Source organism: Cyprinodon tularosa, unplaced genomic scaffold, assembly GCF_016077235.1.
Source record: "Cyprinodon tularosa strain WSP-4 unplaced genomic scaffold, ASM1607723v1 ctg561, whole genome shotgun sequence".
Taxonomy (NCBI): domain Eukaryota; kingdom Metazoa; phylum Chordata; class Actinopteri; order Cyprinodontiformes; family Cyprinodontidae; genus Cyprinodon; species Cyprinodon tularosa.
The window spans coordinates 412,599-433,513 of record NW_024039298.1 but is presented as its reverse complement, the minus strand read 5'-3'; the positions used below and the strand labels follow the sequence as shown (position 1 = coordinate 433,513).

General features: G+C 37.7%; 2 protein-coding genes across 2 annotated transcripts; one reads left to right on the top strand and one right to left on the bottom strand.

Annotated features, from left to right (window-relative positions):
- Positions 1 to 4,472, top strand: LOC119796937 (beta-2-microglobulin-like). The gene is made up of 4 exons (XM_038305717.1): positions 1 to 184; positions 3,267 to 3,542; positions 3,733 to 3,765; positions 3,876 to 4,472. Exons 1-3 carry the CDS (start codon positions 112 to 114, stop codon positions 3,744 to 3,746), a joined length of 363 nt encoding a protein of 120 aa, XP_038161645.1. The 5' UTR covers positions 1 to 111; the 3' UTR covers positions 3,747 to 3,765; positions 3,876 to 4,472.
- A 6,160-nt stretch (positions 4,473 to 10,632) lies between these two features.
- On the bottom strand, positions 10,633 to 19,082 carry LOC119796924 (sialic acid-binding Ig-like lectin 14). Its single transcript, XM_038305699.1, has 8 exons — positions 18,955 to 19,082; positions 18,632 to 18,685; positions 18,173 to 18,550; positions 17,566 to 17,868; positions 17,232 to 17,489; positions 13,857 to 13,941; positions 11,358 to 11,397; positions 10,633 to 11,074 (listed from the first exon to the last, which is right to left on the bottom strand). The coding sequence occupies exons 2-8, from the start codon at positions 18,672 to 18,674 to the stop codon at positions 10,841 to 10,843; spliced, it is 1,341 nt and encodes a 446-aa protein (XP_038161627.1). The 5' UTR covers positions 18,675 to 18,685; positions 18,955 to 19,082; the 3' UTR covers positions 10,633 to 10,840.
- Between the last annotated feature and the right edge of the window lie 1,833 nt (positions 19,083 to 20,915).

Sequence of the window (20,915 nt, the reverse complement as noted above, 5' to 3'; positions counted from 1 at the left end):
GTCATTTCTCCCACATTTTACTTTCGTTTCTAGGGTAGCTCAGGTTATCTCGCGTTTCTTACGAAGAATAAACATTATATTCCACCAGAGACCGTCTAAAGGCGAAGAATCATGAAGTTTTTCATTTCCCTCGTCGTTTGTGTCGTCTTGTGCCATCTTGCGACGGCTGGAGAAGAAAGGAAAGGTGTGTATTGTTCTTGTTTATATTTCAGCGTTTGTTGAGAAATGGCGCTGAGCTATAAGGAAGAAGATTAAAAAAAACATGCGTCAGCTTCAGGCCTCACCATGAATATAGTTTGATATTTGATAAATGTGTTTTAAAAAGAAATATTTATTTAATCTATAATGTCTTACTAGTAAAAAAGACATTTAACTGAAGTTTGTTTGTAAGAAAACAATCCTGGTTAAATATTTATACTCACAGAGCCACAAAATGGCCTTTAGACTGTTATACTTTTATATAGATAAATATACACAAAAGTTTGTAAGAACTTCATCATATACATCATATTTTCTTTGTCTTTACAGATTGTTTGTAAATGTCACTAGTATATCTATACTAGTGTTTTTTTTTTAATACAACTTAGACTTAACATTTTTTTTAGGGTATATTAAAGTGTTTTAAATGTATTATATAATAGAAATATGTTATGTTTAAATATCTAAGAATCAGATGTTAATTTTGGTGTTAAGCTATATAGCTGTTTAAAGTTGTATTCTATCCACATCCTCTGTTGTTGGGGTTTTTTTTGTGAATATATCAAAATATTTCACCTTTATTGCAGGTTATGTTTCAAGGGCTAATTTAAACAACATCTCAGGACATTTTTATAAGACAAACTCCTTCATTGCTAAAACAGATAAACAACAGAGTTCAATCCGAAAGAATCGACATATTTAAATTAAATTACATACATTCTAGTTAAATTCTAGTTATATTACAATACGGTCAGATTCAGTCAGAGTCTTGAATGTTTATTGGGCTGCATTACCTTCCCCTGGGTGGCATACTACACTGAAAAGAAAATAATGCAGCCGTTTTTGGCATAACTTAATCATATTTAGTTACTTTAACACAATTGTTTCATGTTAGCAGTGTAAGACATAAAACGATTATGTTAAAGTAACTAAATGTGATTAAGTAAATGCCAAAAGGGCACAATTTTTTTTTTATAATTAAGTTTTCAACTTCAAATTTGTGAAATAGTTTTATTGTATCAAACATTATTTCCCATTTATTAATAGTTAATTTCTTTACTTCAAGGGGGAAAAAACTGTTTAAAATGAGATGTTGATCAAGATTTCCTGGATACTGTTTATTGTTCCAACATGAAGTAAGACTGTTAGGTTTTCTTTTTTATATCAACTTAAGACTGAAATTTGACACAATGTGACTGAGACTATAAAAAGTGTCAAAGTCCAACAGTTTTTTTATTTATCATTAACCTCATGATACAGAGTGCTTGATGTTGAGGTTTCCTGTGTCTTTATAGGCGGAGTTAAGACCATATCAGGAATTAGCCGTAGCATTTACTACCATAAAATACTCTTAAAAGCACTGTGATTGCTCTATTGTATATCCAAACAGCGGGAATGGTTTGATTTTTGTGTTATTAAACCCCATCCTTCCTAGATGTTCAAAACAACTATTGGCGTTTCACCTTTAGAGACGCTCTGCTGGAGCAGCAGCTGATGTTTTTGCCCCTATCTTGAAATCCAACCCTTTTCCTCATTCCGCTCAGACTGGTCCATCTACTTTGGGTTCTATAGTTAGGACAAACAATCTCACACGGAGAATTTATGAGTCTTTATTAGTCATTGGAAAACTATCGTAGATGAGTAATGAGGAAAATATAAGTAAAAAGAAAGTTTGGCTCCCAAAACTTTGGTTGCTTTATAACAATTTGAGTATATTTATTTGGATCGAATTCTTTTAAAAAACGGCAGGATCGGGAATGATTAAGTGGCGCGATGGATAGCGTGCGCGACCCTTATATGGAGGCCTTGCTGATTTACCTCGAACAGTTCCACCTGTGGTTTTTTGCTGCATGTCTCTAACCCCCTGCCTCGCTCCCGCTGTCCTGTCAGCCCACTGTATGAAAAAATAACAACAACAAAAAACAAGCAACTAGTGCTTGGTAGTGTTTGGTAGATGTAACTACCTAAAGAGTCTTACAAAAAAGGATCACAGAGGGCTGTATGTTGTCCTTTAGCAGGAAGGTCCTGGGTTTGAGTTCTTCCCTGGGGTCTTTTATATTGTTCTCTCTATAAACACGAGGTTTTTCTCCTGGTACCCCAGCTTCCTCAGTTCAAACGAATAATGACGAGGTTCATTTTATGCATGGGCTACTTAAAAATCAAATCTTTGATTTTTATTTGTGTATTTTTTTATTTATTTTTACCAAATATAATTAATTTAGATCTAGTTGTATTATATTCCTTTGACTGTTAATTGAAGAGTAGTCAAATTTTTAGTCTTTCAGAAACCAGCTTTTGTTTCAGCCATCCTTTCTGTGACGTAACCTTCATTTGAAGGACAATGAAATGCAAGTTGTGAAACATACTTTTTTTTTAAAAATGATGTGAAACAACATTAAAATAAAACATATAACACACTAAATGTTTGAGACGAGTGGTGTTACACAGTGAGGTAGTTTATCAGCACTACACATCCAAGAACAAAAAAGTGACGAAACCCTATCGCTCTGAGTTATGTAAGCCCAATGAGTTCATTGGTGGAACAAAAATTTAAAACCTTAAATCTTCATTAACTGAAAATATGGTTAATCGCTAAAAAAAATTAATTTCTAGCTGTAGTTTTTTGTCCTCCTTAAGTCTGTTTATGTGCAGCTTTTATGTCTTCGTTGCCCTGTAATAGACGGGCGACCTGTCTGCGATGTACCCACCTCTCACCCAATACCCACTGTTAATGGCTAACAACCCTCTGTGACCAAGCTGGTCCAGATGATGGCAGGACAAACAGTTTACAGGAAGGCAACAATCTGATATTAGCAAATATGAGACGATTATTTGGGGGAAGATGAGAAACCTTCCATAAACCTAAATGAAAGCATTCAGTGTTGCTTGCATAACCTGATTATAGAGGAAGAACTGGTTCTTTCTATAACCTTTGATTTTAAGTAACTGCAGTCATAACTACATCACTTGATTAGCTAAAAGAAAAGCTGTTTTAATTAGTGAATTGGTTTGAAGTTTAATGCTGGTACTTTTTAGAGATGTGTTAATGGTGTCTTTGTTTATTTTAGTTCTTGCACCGAATGTCCAGATCTACAGCCGGAACCCAGGGAAGTACGGGGAAAAAAACGTCTTAATCTGCCACGCCAGCGGCTTCCACCCACCTGAGATCAAAATTGAGCTGCTAAAGAATGGCATTGAAATTCCTGATGCTAAGCAGACTGACCTGGCCTTTGAGGAGAACTGGCACTACCACCTCACCAAGCATGTGCCTTTCACACCGATGTCAGGAGAGACGTACGTCTGCAGAGTCACCCACGTGGGAATCCCAAGAGATTACGTCTGGGGTATTGCTTTAAACCTTATTCACATGATCGCTAAAGTTGTTAAAAGTGCAGAAATTAAGAACTTTTTGAAAGTATTTCCTTCTAAACATTAGAGCCTAAAAAGTAAATGGCGGGCATTTATTTTTTATAATGTAAGTCTGTTCATGATAAAAAAAATAATGGATTTTTTTTTTTCTTTGACTTGTTGCAGAGTCTGATATGTAAGATTTTCAGACAGCTCCAGGTATGAACTACAGTATATCAGCATTGATCATCCTGTTTCTTCTAAACTTGGTATTTGTATAAATGTGTATTAATAGTTGCCATGTTTTTCCCTTTCTGTGTAATCCACAGGAATCTGGCATTTAAAGGATGAAGAATGAACTTCTTTTACCATCTAAGGATATGCATTGTGAATTTGGGCTTTCACAAAAAAAAAAAAAACCTTCAGCACTTTCGAGCTATTTGAGTTGAGTTCAGGACAGGAAGAAGTTGTAGATTTTTATTTTTCACATCTTGTGGCCTTAATACAGTGAACTTGTCTCACAAGCTTGGTGGTGAGACTAAATCTAAAAATACTAAACAGTAAATAAATAATTATGTACAGCGATTCAAATTTAAATTCTTCAAATTATGTTAATTAACTACATTAAATTAGAAAGTCCCATTTACCAGCCATGAACGGACGGACTCAGAAACAGTGAACTCACTCTCTTATCCTTCTTGTGGCTTTTTTATCATTTTTTGCCATTTTTATCAAAACTCTTTTCTTCTGGGCTTAAGGTTAAATCTTTTTATTCTATCTCATATTTTATGTTTTATCTCTTACGCTTTCAGAATTATTTCAGTGATTGATTATTATGCAATAGAAGTCTACTTTAGACAAAAACTAAAACTGTTTTACACTGGGTGATTGTATATATGGTCTAAAAATAAAACAATTGGATACAATTTTATTTTGTTTTGTTTTTATTATAAATTGCTTATGCTTTGACTTTCTACAGAACCCTTGATTCAATGCACCTTTCCTTTAGCTACGGAAGCCTTGATGTAGATAATTATCAGTTTTGATTTACCTTATCATTTAAATGAGAATGTTTAATTCTCCATTCTTAATACAGTAATTCAAGAAAGGAACCTTTTCTACTTTACTCACAGATTAAAAACTGGCATTTAAAAATGATGAGCAACGCCATTTCCATAGGGATACTTCTGCTGCGGACGCTCCAGTCAATGTAGACAAATCCCCAGGGAATATGATTACTTTTGCACAGTTTACACATCATTAAACATGAACTCCATCAGTATTAATAGTTCATGTTACATATCAACTGGAAGAGAAGGACTGGTAGTGGTTTCTGGGCTTAAAAGGGAAACTGCTTCAGTTTTATTCTCCCACAGCCCCATTTTGAGCATTGCTTTTGTAACAAAACATTTCCAATTTCATATTACTTGTTCATTCATAGACACATTGGTTTTCCATTAGAGAAATGGTCTAATTTAAATACTAAACATTCTTAAACTAAAGCTCTGTTATTTCCTTGCTTTACTGATTTGAAGTGGGGCTGCAACTTGTAGCATACAGCCACAAGAGGTCAGGATTTCTCTTCCTAAAGTAACTGATATATACTGATGATGATGGCAAAACTACCCTGATCACAAAGAATCATTTTAATATACTGATTTTTTTTATTTATTTATCCTTTATTTAACCAGGTGATACCCATTGAGATTAAAAATCTCTTTTGCGAGGGAGACCTGGCCAAGATAGGCATCAAAATTACATTACATCACATCATTACATACACTATATTGCCAAAAGTATTTGCTCACCTGCCTTGACTCACATATGAGCTTAAGTGACATCCCGTTCCTAATCCATAGGGTTCAATATGACGTCGGTCCACCCTTTGCAGCTAGAACAGCTTCAACTCTTCTGGGAAGGCTGTCCACAAGGTTTAGGAGTGTGTTTATGGGAATTTTTGACCATTCTTCCAGAAGCGCATTTGTGAGGTCGCACACTGATGTTGGACGAGAAGGCCTGGCTCTCAGTCTCCACTCTAATTCATCCCAAAGGTGTTCTATCGGGTTGAGGTCAGGACTCTGTGCAGGCCAGTCAAGTTCATCCACACCAGACTCTGTCATCCATGTCTTTATGGACCTTGCTTTGTGCACTGGTGCACAGTCATGTTGGAAGAGGAAGGGGCCAGCTCCAAACTGTTCCCACAAAGTTGGGAGCATGGAATTGTCCAAAATGTCTTGGTATGCTGAAGCATTCAGAGTTCCTTTCACTGGAACTAAGGGGCCAAGCCCAGCTCCTGAAAAACAACCCCACACCATAATCCCCCCTCCACCAAACTTTACACTTGGCACAATGCAGTCAGACAAGTACCGTTCTCCTGGCAACCGCCAAACCCAGACCCGTCCATCAGATTGCCAGATGGAGAAGCGCGATTCGTCACTCCAGAGAACGCGTCTCCACTGCTCTAGAGTCCAGTGGCGGCGTGCTTTACACCACCGCATCCGACGCTTTGCATTGCACTTGGTGATGTATGGCTTGGATGCAGCTGCTCGACCATGGAAACCCATTCCATGAAGCTCTCTGCGCACTGTTCTTGAGCTAATCTGAAGGCCACATGAAGTTTGGAGGTCTGTAGTGATTGACTCTGCAGAAAGTTGGCGACCTCTTCGCACTATGCGCGTCAGCATCCGCTGACCCCGCTCCGTCAGTTTACGTGGCCTACCACTTCGTGGCTGAGTTGCTGTCGTTCCCAAACACTTCCATTTTCTTATAATACAGCTGACAGTTGACTGTGGAATATTTAGGAGCGAGGAAATTTCACGACTGGATTTGTTGCACAGGTGGCATCCTATCACAGTTCCACGCTGGAATTCACTGAGCTCCTGAGAGCGACCCATTCTTTCACAAATGTTTGTAAAAACAGTCTGCATGCCTAGGTGCTTGAATTTATACACCTGTGGCCATGGAAGTGATTGGAACACCTGATTCCAATAATTTGGATGGGTGAGCAAATACTTTTGGCAATATAGTGTACGTACAAAGGCACACACATAAAAGCCAAATATAAACTTAAAATAAAATTTCAATTAAAACATTGACATGTGAGGGAGTCCAACTCAAAACATCTCATTCTCAGCTTAAAAGTATTCAAAGGAACCAATTTACTGACTACAGTACAGTTTGAAAGTATAACTGTCAGAAATGCAATTTAAATTGTCAATACATAGGTTAGACATTGGGGATGAATGTCAAAAAGCAGCAAAAAGGTCAGTTTTTGTTTGTCTGTTTTTTTTGTTGTTTTGTTTTTATTTGGGGGGTCAAATTCATATCACAAACAAGCGTGAAAGACACCGAAAACATTAGTTAAGCTGGTAACAAAATGTAGATCAGATTTAAATTAATAACTCAGATCAATTGTGAATGGATTTAATTTGGCAGTTAAATCAAAACCTCGGGTTCAAATGGGTTTGGCTGACATATAAGTACAGATTATAATACATCTGCAGTGTGGATGATGATGGTACTGCTGCTGAAGCTCCTCGAAAATGTTATTAGCACCCAGTGCAGTAGTGAGAAGTTTGGCATCAATTCTTTGCTTGCTTTGTTTGTCAACTGTTATGGTTGCTAGGCGAGAGTGTTTGGGCGGTGAATGCCAAAGAAGGAGAAGATTATTTTTACAGACCTCCAAGTACCCGGTCTATCTGCACCGGGTCCTTGGAGGATGTGGCCTCTGAAATCAAACATAACAGCCGTTGTGAAACCGAAAACTCAGAGTTCCCGAACTTAGGCTAGTTAAATTTAGAGTTGCGGTTTTGAATCTGAGTTTTTAAACCTGCTTTGGGAAACAGACCTCAGCAGTGACCAACTTCCCCATTTAATTCAAATTTAAAACCCCGCAAACGTCCTCTGTGTTAAAGGGCTGATAGGAAGCACATCTGGTTTCAAAACTGTTTTCAGGTCACGTTTTTCAGTTTCTGAATATCACCTAACAGAAGTTATTTGTATTAGAGAAATCTTTTTACATCTCTTTTTTTTAGGTTATCTTTTGTTTTGTTTTTGTTTTTTACTAAGTTGTGCTCCTTTCTGTGCTTTACAAAAAGCTTTATTTAGAAATACCTTATTGACTTAGATTATCTGTCATCCAGGTCATAAAAAGAAAATTAAAAACAATCCCCTGGGCTTTGTTTCCAAGTTTGAAGATGTTTTGCTTCCAATCCAAGAAGCTTTTTTTAAATTCAAATGTCAGGAATAGTGTTGAGTTCAAGGTTTTATACAGTAGCACAGCAAAGCCTTGTTTTTGGTTTGAAAACACGCAAATTGAAACGGATGAAGGACTCCACCCTTTTGGAATGGGGGTCGTTTGACTTCTTTTGTTAGCCTGTAATTCCTCATACCCGTCTAAGTGTCTGAAAGGTCGGTTGTTAAAGGGAATTGTTGGCCTCGCTGAATAGGCGAGGTCTTCTCATCTCCTCTACAGAGGCAGGGTGTGTGATTGAGTTAATACCTTGCCGCTATCATACCAGCCCCGAAAATCGAACCCAAGTCATAATCGCCAAGATTAATACTGTCGTCTCTCTTTTAATTGTTGAATAAAATAATAAACTAAATACAAAACATTAAAATGTGTTTGCCTTCTTCCTGATTCCTTTTTCCTTACGTTTGTGAAGCGTGTGTTTCTGAACATCAAACAAATTTAGATGTTAATCGAAAATAACACAAGTACACAGTAAATGTCAGTCTGGACGGGGGCCTGGCTTTTACAGCTGCTTTTTGTATCTCTGTTTGTCTCCTTGAACCCCAGTCGCCCTCAGCAGATGGCCGCTCACACTGAGCCTGGTTCTGCTGGAGGTTTCCTCCTGTTATAAGGGAGTTTTTCCTCTCCACTGCCGCTACAAGTATGCTCAGTGTGAGGGATTGGATTCGCATCAAATAAGTTGATGCAATTAACTGGTTTTCCTTGGGTAGAAAATATGTTGTGAATTGGCGCCATATAAATAAACCGAATTGAAATTGAAATAAATGCCATTTCTAATGCAGGTTTTTATTATGGGAGAAATAAACATCAGAATGTATGTAGCCCTGTAAGACCGGCCTTGCCTCGGTAAAGATGAGTGTTCATGTCTCCTCCATAAAAAGGAGAAGGACCAAAAATTTCTCCATGGCAACACAGAAGATCCTGCAGACTTTCAGGAAACTATTATTTGGACTTATGAAGCTGTTGGTCCCATTCCATCTGCTGTAAAAATTATGCTGTTGATGTTTATTTTAGGTTGGAAAAAAAAGAGAAATTATAACAATAAAAAAAAACATGGTGGTAGTGTGATGGTCAGGGCTGCATTGCTGCTTGAGAGGATTAGAGACTTGCTGCAAAAGAACAAAAAATGGAACCTTGATGCTTTTTACTAAAGAAATCCCGAAGGAGAACATCTGGCCAGCTGCTTGTGATGTTAGGCTAAAACCGCGGTTCTCAAAGTGTGTGGCGCGACCCACTGGTGGGGAATTGAGACGTGACAGGTGGGGCGCGCCAAGTTCCGGTGTGTGTGTGTGTGTGACTATAAATGTAGAACGTGTGAGAGCAAACTGTCCTTATAGCTGTATGTTGCCGCTTTTTAGACCAATCAAACCCACAAAGTAATCATTACTAGTCTACATGCAGTCTAATTAAAAGAACATTAGATATGAGAAAAATTTCACCTGGAACTGAAGTGCCAAAATAATGATTGACGTGACGTCGGCATATTATTTGTAACGGAATAAACTTTCGCGCCCCAGTGTTGCCAACTCAGCGACTTTGTCGCTATATTTCAGACCCCTCCAGCGACTCTTTATCAAAAAAGCGACTAGCGACAAATCGAGGGACTTTTGGAGACTCTTACGTGAAAGCACGTATCGTTCCTTTTCTTGTCCTCCAGCGGCAGGTGCTGCCGTGGGGCGCCTCCTCTGTCCCCACCCCGTTCTCCCCCGCTATCACAGAAGTCCCTCTCAGCGCTGCAGTCAGAGACACAGCATGCAGACTGCAAATAAAGCGCACATGCGCCGGGATTGACGGCGCAGGTTGATCATAAATAACTGAATTTGAAATATTTTATCTTATCCAATTTTTATCTTATTGGAGCCACCACAGTGATCCCATGTATTAAGCAGCACCTCTCTTCCCTGAGTGGATTGTTTCAAAAATAATTCCCAAACAACAGTGCTCAGTATGCCTGGGTTATTATGGATCCATTCAATGCAGCAGGTTGGTATTTTGACATTTTATTGAATATTATACTCATATATTATACATTAATTTATTTCTGTTGTATGCTACTAGCTGGAATGGATTGTTGTCAAACTGATTTCTTTGTGTTTATTATGCATTGAAAAATAAAGTAAGTCTATTTTTTTCTATTCTGTCTGCAGCACCTGCTGATTTTAGGTCTGCTGAGGAGGACCAGTTTATTGACATGATGTCTGACTCCACCCTGAGGCTCAGGTTTAATGCTCAGACTCATAGTGAATTCTGGTTTGGAGTGGAGAGGGAGTATCCACTCATCGGGCAGAGAGCTGTGTGCATTCTTCTTCCCTTTGCCACATCATATCTCTGTGAGATGGGCTTTTCAGCTGTTGCTTCACTGAAAACAAAATACAGATCTCAGCTGAACATTGAGCATGACCTGAGAGTGGTAGTATCAAGCCTGCAACTCCGTTTTGAGAAACTGTGCAATGCGAAACAGGCTAATTGCAGCCACTAATGCAGGGATAAATAGACCTGTCTTGCCAGATGGATTTCACTTCTTTTCTTTTTTTAACAGATTGCAGAGTGGCACTTTAATTTTTTCTATCTTTGAGCTTAATACAAATTTTGACACAGCTGCATTTTTGTTTTCTTTATTTTTGAGCTTGCTGTTATTTGATGTAGATAGTTTGTATTTAGATACTACTTGTTACTTCAATAAAATTGGAACATTTTAAGATTGTTGCATATTTCATAAGCATTGTGTTGGGGCGATGGGGACAGGCGGGGCTTGAAAATCCCCCCTTGTCCAAAGTGGGGAATGACAGAAAAAGTTTGAGAACCACTGGGCTAAAACAAACATTGGTTCTGCAGCAGCTGATAGAAACATACCAGCAAGTTTACCTCTGAATGGCTGAAGAAAAAAACAGACTGAAGACTTTGGAATGGCCCAGTCATTTAAAACTGCATTGTGTTTAATTGTGTTTTCTTTGCCCCTTATCAATGTTCTAAATTGTTCTGTAAGTGTGACAAATATGCAAATGAGAAGAAAATCCCTTTTTGACACAGCATAATATAACTCTAACTGGAATGTGAATTGACTGGTTTCTTCTTTACTTGAGCATAAGTACAATCCTCAGCCTCTTTTAACCTGTTTTCAGGTCTGCACACGTTCACTTCTGAGTAAACAATACTCTGCAGCTCTTTCTCATCTTGCACTGTTTTGAAGGATTTTCTCATAACAGAGAAGTCGATGTCTCCATAATGGATGTCCTGATTTTCTACGCTGCCGGCAGGCTCCTGGAAACCTGGTTTCTGAAAAACATGACAGCAGAATAAGTGATTCTGCTTAACCAGTACCTCAGCCACATGTTTCTTTTAAACACGGTCATATTTGGACATAGCAACAGCAAACATTGCTATGTACCAATACATGAACTTTACAGGGACCTTTAAAAATAGGTTTTCAAGCAGGATGCATCATCACTGCTTTTCTTTACACAACCAAAATTAGTCATAAGTTTATGCAAGGTCCCCCAACAGCTATAAGTAGAAACAAGCTTCTAAAAGTACATTCAGATCTGTTGGATTTTCCTACCTGAGTCTGATGTAAAGATGATGTTTTCCACTTTAAACGCCTGGAAGGTTAATGACAGATAAGATTTCTGGTTTATTCTCTTAAAGTAAACATCTTGTTTATTGCAAACATTGTGAAATAGACTGCAACAGCTAATGACTGTTCGGAAAAATGTACAAAGCTCCAGAGTTATTTATGCATTAATCTCTTAGTGTATAAGTATCCAAAAGACGGCAGAGCCAAAGTAACCTATCTGGGGCTCTGAGTTACAAAAACACAAATTAATAATTCCTGAAACTAAATTATACATATCATCCTTAACTTTTTACACAGTTTTGCATAATACAACAAAAAAAACCTTGACGTTTTTATTCAATTATTATATATTTTTTTGGTATTCTGTATAGTAAAATCATGCATAATTTCAAAACTGGTAGGAAAATTGTATTTCAATGTTTTTCCTTTTTCCCTTCCAACCCTTAAAATATGTGTGACCATTACCACCCTACACAGGATAGTGTTAACCTCAGCTTCACACTACCTGCTCAGCAAACAACAGCAGCAATTTGAGGCAGAGCGATCATTACTGCTAACAGTTGACACAAAGTGGCTCTTTTAACGGCTAATCTGCACAGTGACAGCGGTTTTTACTGCTGCAAGACATTTTAGACTTTGTTTGGCCTTCCTATAGGAAAAACTAATCTCCACAATAACATGATACAGCATTGTCATGAATTGTGCTATATAACAACAAGGTAAGAGACCATTGTGCTATGAAGGCAAGAACAGAAAGAAAGTAAGTGGTGGCCTAGTGGTTAGGGTATTGCGCCTGGAGTCCAGAGGTTCTGAGTTCAAGCCCCACTCCCATAGACTGCAAATCTTGTTCCCTGAGCAACACCCTTAAAGGAATAGTACACCCAAAACATGATTAGCCTTCATTTTCTACTCACCTCCATGCTGAACAACACTCTGGAGTACTTTTTTGATATCTCAAATGCATCTGGAGATCTGGGAGGCTTCTTGCTGTCTGCTGACATTCAAATAATGGAGGTCCATGGCGCCCGAGACAGAAAGGTCCATAAAAGTCCACAAAAACGTGTCAATATTCCTCCATACTGCTCGTCCAATGTAATCCAAGTGTCCTGAGTGGGTAGCATCCAGAATTTACTCGAAACGAAGTCATTTAGAATGTTTTTAGAGCATAAACAGTAGTGTATAGGATTTCCTAATAGCGCCCCCATGCGCGCTCACGATTCTACGGAAGCCGGCAGACCAAACCGGAAGGAAGTGCGCATTCAGCGTCTGGTCTGCCGATAATGCAAGCGTAGAAGAAGAAATGTGCTGTTTACCTGTGCAAAGAAAGAAACAACGAAAGAAAAATGTCTGAGGACTTCAGTGTTGAGGAAGAGCATGAGTTCTTTGCCGAGCTGAATGCGCTGGTTTGGTCTGCCGGCTTCCGTAGAATCGTGAGCGCGCATGGGGGCGCTATTAGGAAATCCTATACACTACTGTTTAGGCTCTAAAACGTTCTAAATGACTTCGTTTCGAGTAAATTCTGGATGCTACCCACTCAGGACACTTGGATTACATTGGACGAGCAGTATGGAGGAATATTGACAAGTTTTTGTGGACTTTTGTGGACCTTTCTGTCTCGGGCGCCATAGACCTCCATTATTTGAATGTCAGCAGACAGCAAGAAGTCTCCCAGATCTCCAGATGCATTTGAGATATCAAAAAAGTACTCCAGAGTGTTGTTCAGCATGGAGGTGAGTAGAAAATGAAGGCTAATCATGTTTTGGGTGTACTATTCCTTTAAGCCCAGACTGCTCCCCAAGGGGATGGGTTAAAATGCAGAGTTAATTTCGTTTCTCTATGCTTGTGACAGTGTAATGACAATTTAAAAAAAAGCTGGGAAGAACTGGTATTTCATAACGAATGCTCCCTATTACCCAAGACAATATTTCATCATGACACAGTTGACTTTGAAAGGCTTGAAAAGGTTAAATATAGGACCTTTGATGAAATCCAGTGCAACTTTTTTTCCTTTGGAAGTCACTTTATGGGTAAAATCAGCGGTGCCACTTGTGTGTAATATAACTCAGTTATAATTTAAGCTGTTTTTAGAAAGCTTCAGGGTTTTATTGGAAAACACATAGAAGTAAACTGGAACAGCAGTTCACCTTCCAGCAGCACAGCAACCCTAAACACACAGAAATAGCTAAACTGCAATGGATTGGATTCAAACATATCAAAGCGATAGAATGGGGCCAAAATTTTAAAACCTATCGATTTAGGGGAGCAGAACACAAACGCACTCCACACATTTCAGATTTCTATTTCATTCTCCCTCGAGTCACACATTTCTGCTATTTTGAGTTAGTCCTAATTAAATATATATATTTTTTATTTAATTTAATTTTTTTGGAAAATAACAATAAAGAATCAAAGAAATACAATCAGCACTTTAGCTACTTTGATAACCTTGTTGTAAATGGAAATTAAAAAAGAAGCAGAGCTTACCATAGAATGTAAACCACACAGATCACAATTATGATCCCAACAAACCCCCCAGCAACAGACGGCCATAATGTTGTTGCCTCCATCCCTAAAATAATAATAATAAAAAAAAAAAAAAGGTATAAGACCAACAAATTATTAAAATGTATGTGTTTATAAATAAAGAAATACATTTAACATGTAGGACAGTCAGAAACTTAAAAGCCTTCAAACTGTCACTAAGGATGTTGTTCCCAACATATCATTTTTATGAAGCTCCATCACTTCCTGTCTTATTTTCCTCTGTCTTTTGTTACTGAATCAACTGTGCTATCATTCTAAGTATTGTTCTTCTTCAATAAATCTTATTATGTAATGTTGAGGCCCTTTTAATTAATGAAAATACCTGTTTATAAAAGCCAAATTCTTATCTCTTAAAGTACAGCTTTGGACTGCATGCCAAATCTGAACAACTTCCAGCCTTTCTTGTTATTATGAGAATGAAGAACAGGTGAAAGATGATCAAGTTGGAATTATAGCATTCGAGAAATTAATTACTTGTGTCTGTGGATTTTCTCTTTTCTCAATACCATAATACTAAACTGGCCAAAGCTAGTCTAAGTCTCTAACCACACTGGGGCGTCTCTAGGTTTAAGAGACAAGGGTGGCTTAGCCCCTCGAATTTTTTCACTGTACCTGCTTAGGCGTTGTCTAAGACAAGGGTGTAACTTTGTGTTGAAAGTTGGTGGGGACGGCTCATAAGGAAAGGGAGCTACCTGCGCGACGCCTTTTTTTTTTTTGTTGGAAAGGATAAAGCCAAAAAAATGCGAATAACATTTATCAATTTAATGCTTACAGTTGAAAACATAACTGTTACAATATTCACTTATATATTTTGTGCAAAAAATATCACATAAATCTAAACAGACAGTACAAATCAAAGAAATCAAATAAATATATCAATTTTGTAGAACATTTATTGACAGTCAATTTTGGGTCACTTTTTAAAATTAATTTACTTTTAAACCAGGACTCGGACAAGATCTTATGGGACCTTAAGCAGAATATGATTAAGCAACTCCGTCTTTCTGTCAAGAACATCCACTAGCAGGGTATCCAGGGGGGGATTTACCATTAGGCAATACTAGGCAGTTGCCCAGGGCCCCAAGTTCTGGGGGCCCCATAAAACTCTGTTTCCATGTATGGTTAATACAACTAATCCTTATTTGTGCACATTAATTATGTTTTTGATAAAAATCCTTTGGCTAAAATGCCATCAGAACGCTGATAAATAGAGAGGAAAAAGGGACAAGAAGAGAGGGACAAAACCTAGAACAGATAATGGATGTCTATTCTATTAACATTTCTCTATCTGTAGAATGGGTCTGTTTTATGGGTTTACTTCTCAGGGGGGCCCCTGCCTGTCTTTGCCTAGGGCCCCAAATTTCCTAAATCCGCCCCTGAAGGTATCAATACTGATTTGATAGAATCTGGGAGAGCGGACCATGTTCAACCATCCATTTTCTTTAACCTTATCCCTCAGTGGGATCAGGAGGTGCTGGTGCATATCTCTAGCCACGTTCTGGGTGAGAGAGAGGTGGGATCACCCTGGACAGGTCACCAGTCTGTCGCAGTATGTTCAACCAGCTTAAAAGTAATCTGTAATCAGATTTATTATTTGCACTTTTACTAAGTGAACTTTCTAACTCCCTTAAATCTGAAATTCCAATGCCAAAATTGTTTAAATCTTTTATCTTTGGACCCCCTGCAGAGTGACGTCACACCTGCAAGATCCTATCCTTACCTTCCTGCTAGATTGCAAAAAGCAGCTTGCTCATGAGTTGTCAACATAACACGCTAAATCTTAAATGTACGTGTACATATAAAAGAAAAAGGGGCGCAGTGCTTGCTACTGAATGGCAACACTATCAAAGTCAGGAAAAAGTTTTAAGTAAAGCCGGGATTAAAACAGTAGCAACAAGAAGCTTCAAATAAAAGGTGTTCTTTATGTTCAACCTAAACACCAACTCCGATAGACCATCAGTAGAGCAGGTGTTTAAATTAATCAATCACTGCTGCGAAAGCTTATAGCAGTGAAAGCTAATATACCACAGCCATCACTTAATAAACGCAAAATAAACAACCCTCTAAAAACGGAAAACTGTAATGGACTGAAAGTCCTGTTTTTTTATGTGGGAAATTATTTGCGTGTGTTTTAGTATAATTCTGATATATTGGCGCTGTTGTCTGTTTCTATGGCAACGATACTGAATGTAGTGTAGCTTAGAGACCTGCATGGGTCGAGTTTTACCAACCCGCACCCGCCCGAACCCGTTAGGATGACTACCGAACCCGACCCGTCACCCGCGGATATCTTCAATTCAAATGTTATGGGGAGAGGGCGGAGGGGGGTGATGGGGAGAAAGCGAGAGGCAACAGATTCTTTTTTCTGAGTTTTTTTGTCGGGGTTTGTGGACGGTGAGCAGCGGGGAGAACTTTTTTTATTTTCTTTCTGAGGAGCGGCATGAATGGGTTTTTTTAATCAGATATAGGCTACACAGCACCGAAAGCAAAATACGTGTACAAAATATTGGTGGGGACATGTCCACACCAGTCCTTAAGGAAGTTACGCCTATGATTGTTCAGATTAACTTGTCTTCTTTATGGCTTTTATTCGGTGCTTTACTGCATTTGTTTTGGGAAAATATGAGGAAAAAATAAATACAGAAAAAAAAAATATATTTTTTAAAATCGCAAAATAATTATAGGGTGGCTAATGCCAAAGAAAGGGTGACTGAAGCCACCCTTAAATAGGTCTAACGACGCTTATGAACCACAGTCCACTCAATTTCAGTCAATCTGATCTAATTTATTGCCACTAGTCACTTTCACTTCTATATTTTGTTAGGAGTTTAATTTTTTATGCTATTTACTATTGATTTCATATTTTGATAAGTTGCGTTTAGTTTAGAGGTTTTTTTTTTTGTTTTGTTTTGTTTAATCTGCTGGATACCAACATGCCAGCTGCGGGTCTAGTCAACAATAGTTCTGTTATCAGTGAATAAAATTTTAATTTATAATTGGAGAGCTACATAAAATATAATTTTATTAATTTTTTATTTAACCTTTATTTTACCAGGAAGTCCCTTGAGATAAAATCTCTTTTTCGAGGGAGACCCTATATCCCTGACTAATTTTGCAAGACTCCAACTTCTGGAGTCTGGAGCACTTTTAAAATGTGTTAGAAATACATATAAATTAATATGGCCTTTTCTTCTTAACCACAAATATGTTTAAGAACACATTGCTTGCATTTTTAATAAATGAGCATATTTTTGAGGGGCAATAGAGCAACGCTTACAAAATCAATCTGATTAAAAAAAAACTGCAAATACTGACCTTTGCATCCAACACAGATCCTTGATGACTTCTCATTCCCCAGATCATTTGTAGCCTCACAGTAATACTCTCCTCCCTCAGTAACATTGAAGCTGTAAACCTGCCCCACAGATACATTAATGGCTCCATGTTTGCTGTTCCTGAACCAGGTGAAGCTGGCAGGAGGCTTGGCTCTGCTGGAGCAGCTCAGCTCCACCCAGCTACCTGCTGACACCAAACCTGATGGACTGATGGATGCTGAGGTGTCTTTAGGAGCATCTGAGGAAAATGGGACAAACATTAACTTTATTGATCAGAAACAACTGAACCATGACGTGCTGACAGGATCACTAACATGAAACACTGAGAGTCACTTCTGTCTCTGCTGTCTTGCTTCCTCCATTCACAGGATATCTGGCAGAACAGCTGATGTTGTATCCATCATGTGTGTCTGACAGAGTGATGGTCTCCTGGATTTTAGTTGTAAAGGTTCCATCTGGGTTTTTCTCTGTTTGTCTCTCAGAGTCTTGTTGGAGATTCCAGGTGAGTTCAGGAGGTGAGTGTGGACAGGGAGTCACAGCTGAGCAGCTTATAGTTGCAGACTGATGCTCCTTGAGATCACCAACAGAGATATTAATGCTGGGACTCAAAGGAGAATCTGGAAGTTCACATCAGAAACAAATCTAGGATAAATTCACTCCATAAACTCCTTCCTCTTATCCATTAAGACAGTTTTATGTATTACAAAACTCTCCTACTTTAAATAAGATGTGTCTTAAAATATATTTCTAATTGAACTTAAATTACCAAAAAATATCAAAGTCATCTGTTTTTAAAATAGATTTAAAAAGATACAGATTGATTTAACACATATATGGAAAGAAATCATCATAATTCTTCCCAGAAAGTAGGATTTACCGAATTTGCTTATTATAAAATACCCAAAAATTGAGATTATTCACCTGTTACTGTTACTTGACACGGACTGCAGGAAGCTGTTGCCTTGTACATCGAGTTCTCAATTCTGAAAAAGTATTTATCTGAGTGTTGCATAGTTAAATTTTCAAATAAAGTTGTGCAGTTTTTCTCCATCAGGTTTCCTGTAATTTCTAGTGGATACACTTTTACTGCGCCACTGCTGTTGAAAATCAAGTTATTTGGAAAAAATTGAAATCTAGGATCCTTTATAAACCATACCCCGTAGTTTACCCCTGTAAAGTTTTCTCTTGTTTTAGATGAAAAATTGCATGGGATGTGTAGACATGATCCACTCAGAGCTAACAGGTGTCCTGGTGTGGTGATGAAAAGGTCTGGTTTCTTCGGGCAAGAATCAGAAAAACCTGGAAATTTAGCATATAATTTGTCATATTTAACTTTTTTTTTTTCATTTTAGATTATATGCAGTTCTTAGGTAAACTCACCAGATAAAAATGGGAAAGTCAGAAGTAACCGGATTGCCGCCATAACAACAACCTCTATAATTTTCAAACAAAAAAAGCAGAAATTGAATTTTACATTTGGAGATTTGACTGATGAGAATATATGCTCTATAACTTCCCTTTATCATATCCACAATCAGTCCCTTTTGTCACAGTTCTTTAAGCCTTTTAGGCAACTTATGCAAAACTGTGAGATCAGAGCTTGAGCAAATATAGTAACCACAGTAAAAAATCACTGCATGCACAGACAGTACATACAATAATCTAATTAGTTAATTAATGAAAGTGGTAAAAGGTTTCCTTACCAGAACAATTCAAGAAGTCCTGTTTTTAAGCAGTGGATAGATTCAGATGTTAGGCGTACTTTAAATGCTTCTGTTTCTCAGTTGTTGTACTCTGACAGAAAGAGTGACAAAGAAAAAGAGGAAGCGACTTTAAGGGAAAGGCAAGTTAAAATAGTGCAAAGCTGGAAAGCATCACATGACTCCTCTTGGTAAAGGTTATTTTGCTTCATATCCTGCCTGAAAGGATGTCCGACGTTACGCATCCTGATGTGGCTGATGAATGTATCAGGTCACAAACACACCTAATGCCTCTTTTTGGCATTCAACGCATTAAATAAGCACACTTATATTTTATAATCTGTTGTTAGGTAACAGAGTATAATCTACAAACAGCAGCTTAGCAATAATACCTAAACTTTTTGACAGTATTATATTTAAAAACTGGGTTTGTAATATTTGATAGGCATTTTTATGTTTTTGACCAAAACAAAGTTGTGCACAACAAAAATTCTGATTTCTTAAAATATTTTGTGGTTTTCATTTATATTGGTTACCCTCTGACCTAATGCTCTGCATAACTAGATTTCATCATCATTGCTACTGGAAGTGTTTTTGCGTATGTCACCACAAAATAAAATGCAACTAACCGTTGACCCCCTAAAAGTACATATAATCAGTTGACTGATATTAATTTATAAAGGTTAAGTATTTTCAGATTCTATTTATTGAATTAATCATTTTAAACCTTATTTGAATTATTCAATTGGACATTTAATTATTCAGTTGTATTTTCTTTTTTATTTGTTGGTCTAGTTAATATTTCAATCATGCATTGGATAAATAAATAAATAATATTTCATAATATATTTATTTCTAAATATATAATTATTTAAATATATTAATTAGTGTTGCGCCGATGCCATTTTTTGGCTGTGCAGTATCGGCCGATACCGATACCATCGGTTTGAGATTGATGTGTGTGTGTGTGTGTGTGTATTGTCATGGGAAAAACAGTATTCAACTATTCACCCTAGTTAAATAAACGGAGCTCAATGGATTTCACTCAGTCGGCACATTTATTCATATCTTTGCAAAGAGAGAACAGTCATCATACAGCCCTTATGGCACAGCATTCTGCCCGGTTCTGCATGAGCAGCGTTCGTTCCCCCTTACAACAATGGAAAAGTAGTCTGAGTCAAAACTAATTACAGACACTTTGGTTAACCCTTTATCGGGCAAGTTACCATATTTGAGCACTTCCGGAGACCTTCTAAATGACGTCACTGCGGCCTCGCGCATACTTGTCGAGTCACGTGATTTGGCCCAGCCAATCAGCAGGGACTAAGCTTGTTACGGTTCGCGCCATTGCGCCGTTCGACCAATCAGCGAGTGTCTGTGACGCGCGAAACGTCAGTGTTTTCCCGGGAGCAGGAAATCACCACTTCGCGGCTTGATTTCTCTAGCGTTTTCACTCGGCTCTCCAAAACTAACCATGGTAAGTTTATTAAACTTTCACATTACACGGTTGAGAAGTTGTACTTAATGATGACAGACATGTTTTTTTCGTGAGACTTTTGGAAATTGGCGAAATCATAGCATGAAAAACAGGGAGCACATATATGTGCATATGCCCAAAACAAGTAAAAACAGACCTGCATCAGTTTCGCCTACTTTAACTCATATGTTCTTTGTTTCTAAGCCACATTTTTGAGTTTCTGTTTACCAAACACGCATTATAACCAACAAATAATACATTAGAATCTTATCTGATGCTTTTAGAAGCTTTTATAATGATTTATTCACATATATATCTCACTTCTAAAGATTATATAGCTAAAAATGGTGAAAATAAGTGATTTTGGATGTTTTTGTATTATATTTTGTATCACTTAACTGTTATTTTATGTCTTAAACAGTAACATGTTATGAATAAACCTTGAGAAAGAATCTGGTTTGTTAAGGGAAGAAGCTATGTCTGGTCT

Coding starts and splice junctions, on each gene's coding strand:
- LOC119796937 (XM_038305717.1), top strand. CDS start 112: ATGAAGTTTTTCATTTCCCTCGTCGTTTGTGTCGTCTTGTGCCATCTT. Junction 185..3,266: donor GGCTGGAGAAGAAAGGAAAG/GTGTGTATTGTT, acceptor TGTTTATTTTAG/TTCTTGCACCGAATGTCCAG.
- LOC119796924 (XM_038305699.1), bottom strand. CDS start 18,674: ATGGCGGCAATCCGGTTACTTCTGACTTTCCCATTTTTATCTG. Junction 11,398..13,856: donor TGTGTGGTTTACATTCTATG/GTAAGCTCTGCT, acceptor TTAACCTTCCAG/GCGTTTAAAGTGGAAAACAT. Junction 11,075..11,357: donor CATCTTTACATCAGACTCAG/GTAGGAAAATCC, acceptor CATGTTTTTCAG/AAACCAGGTTTCCAGGAGCC.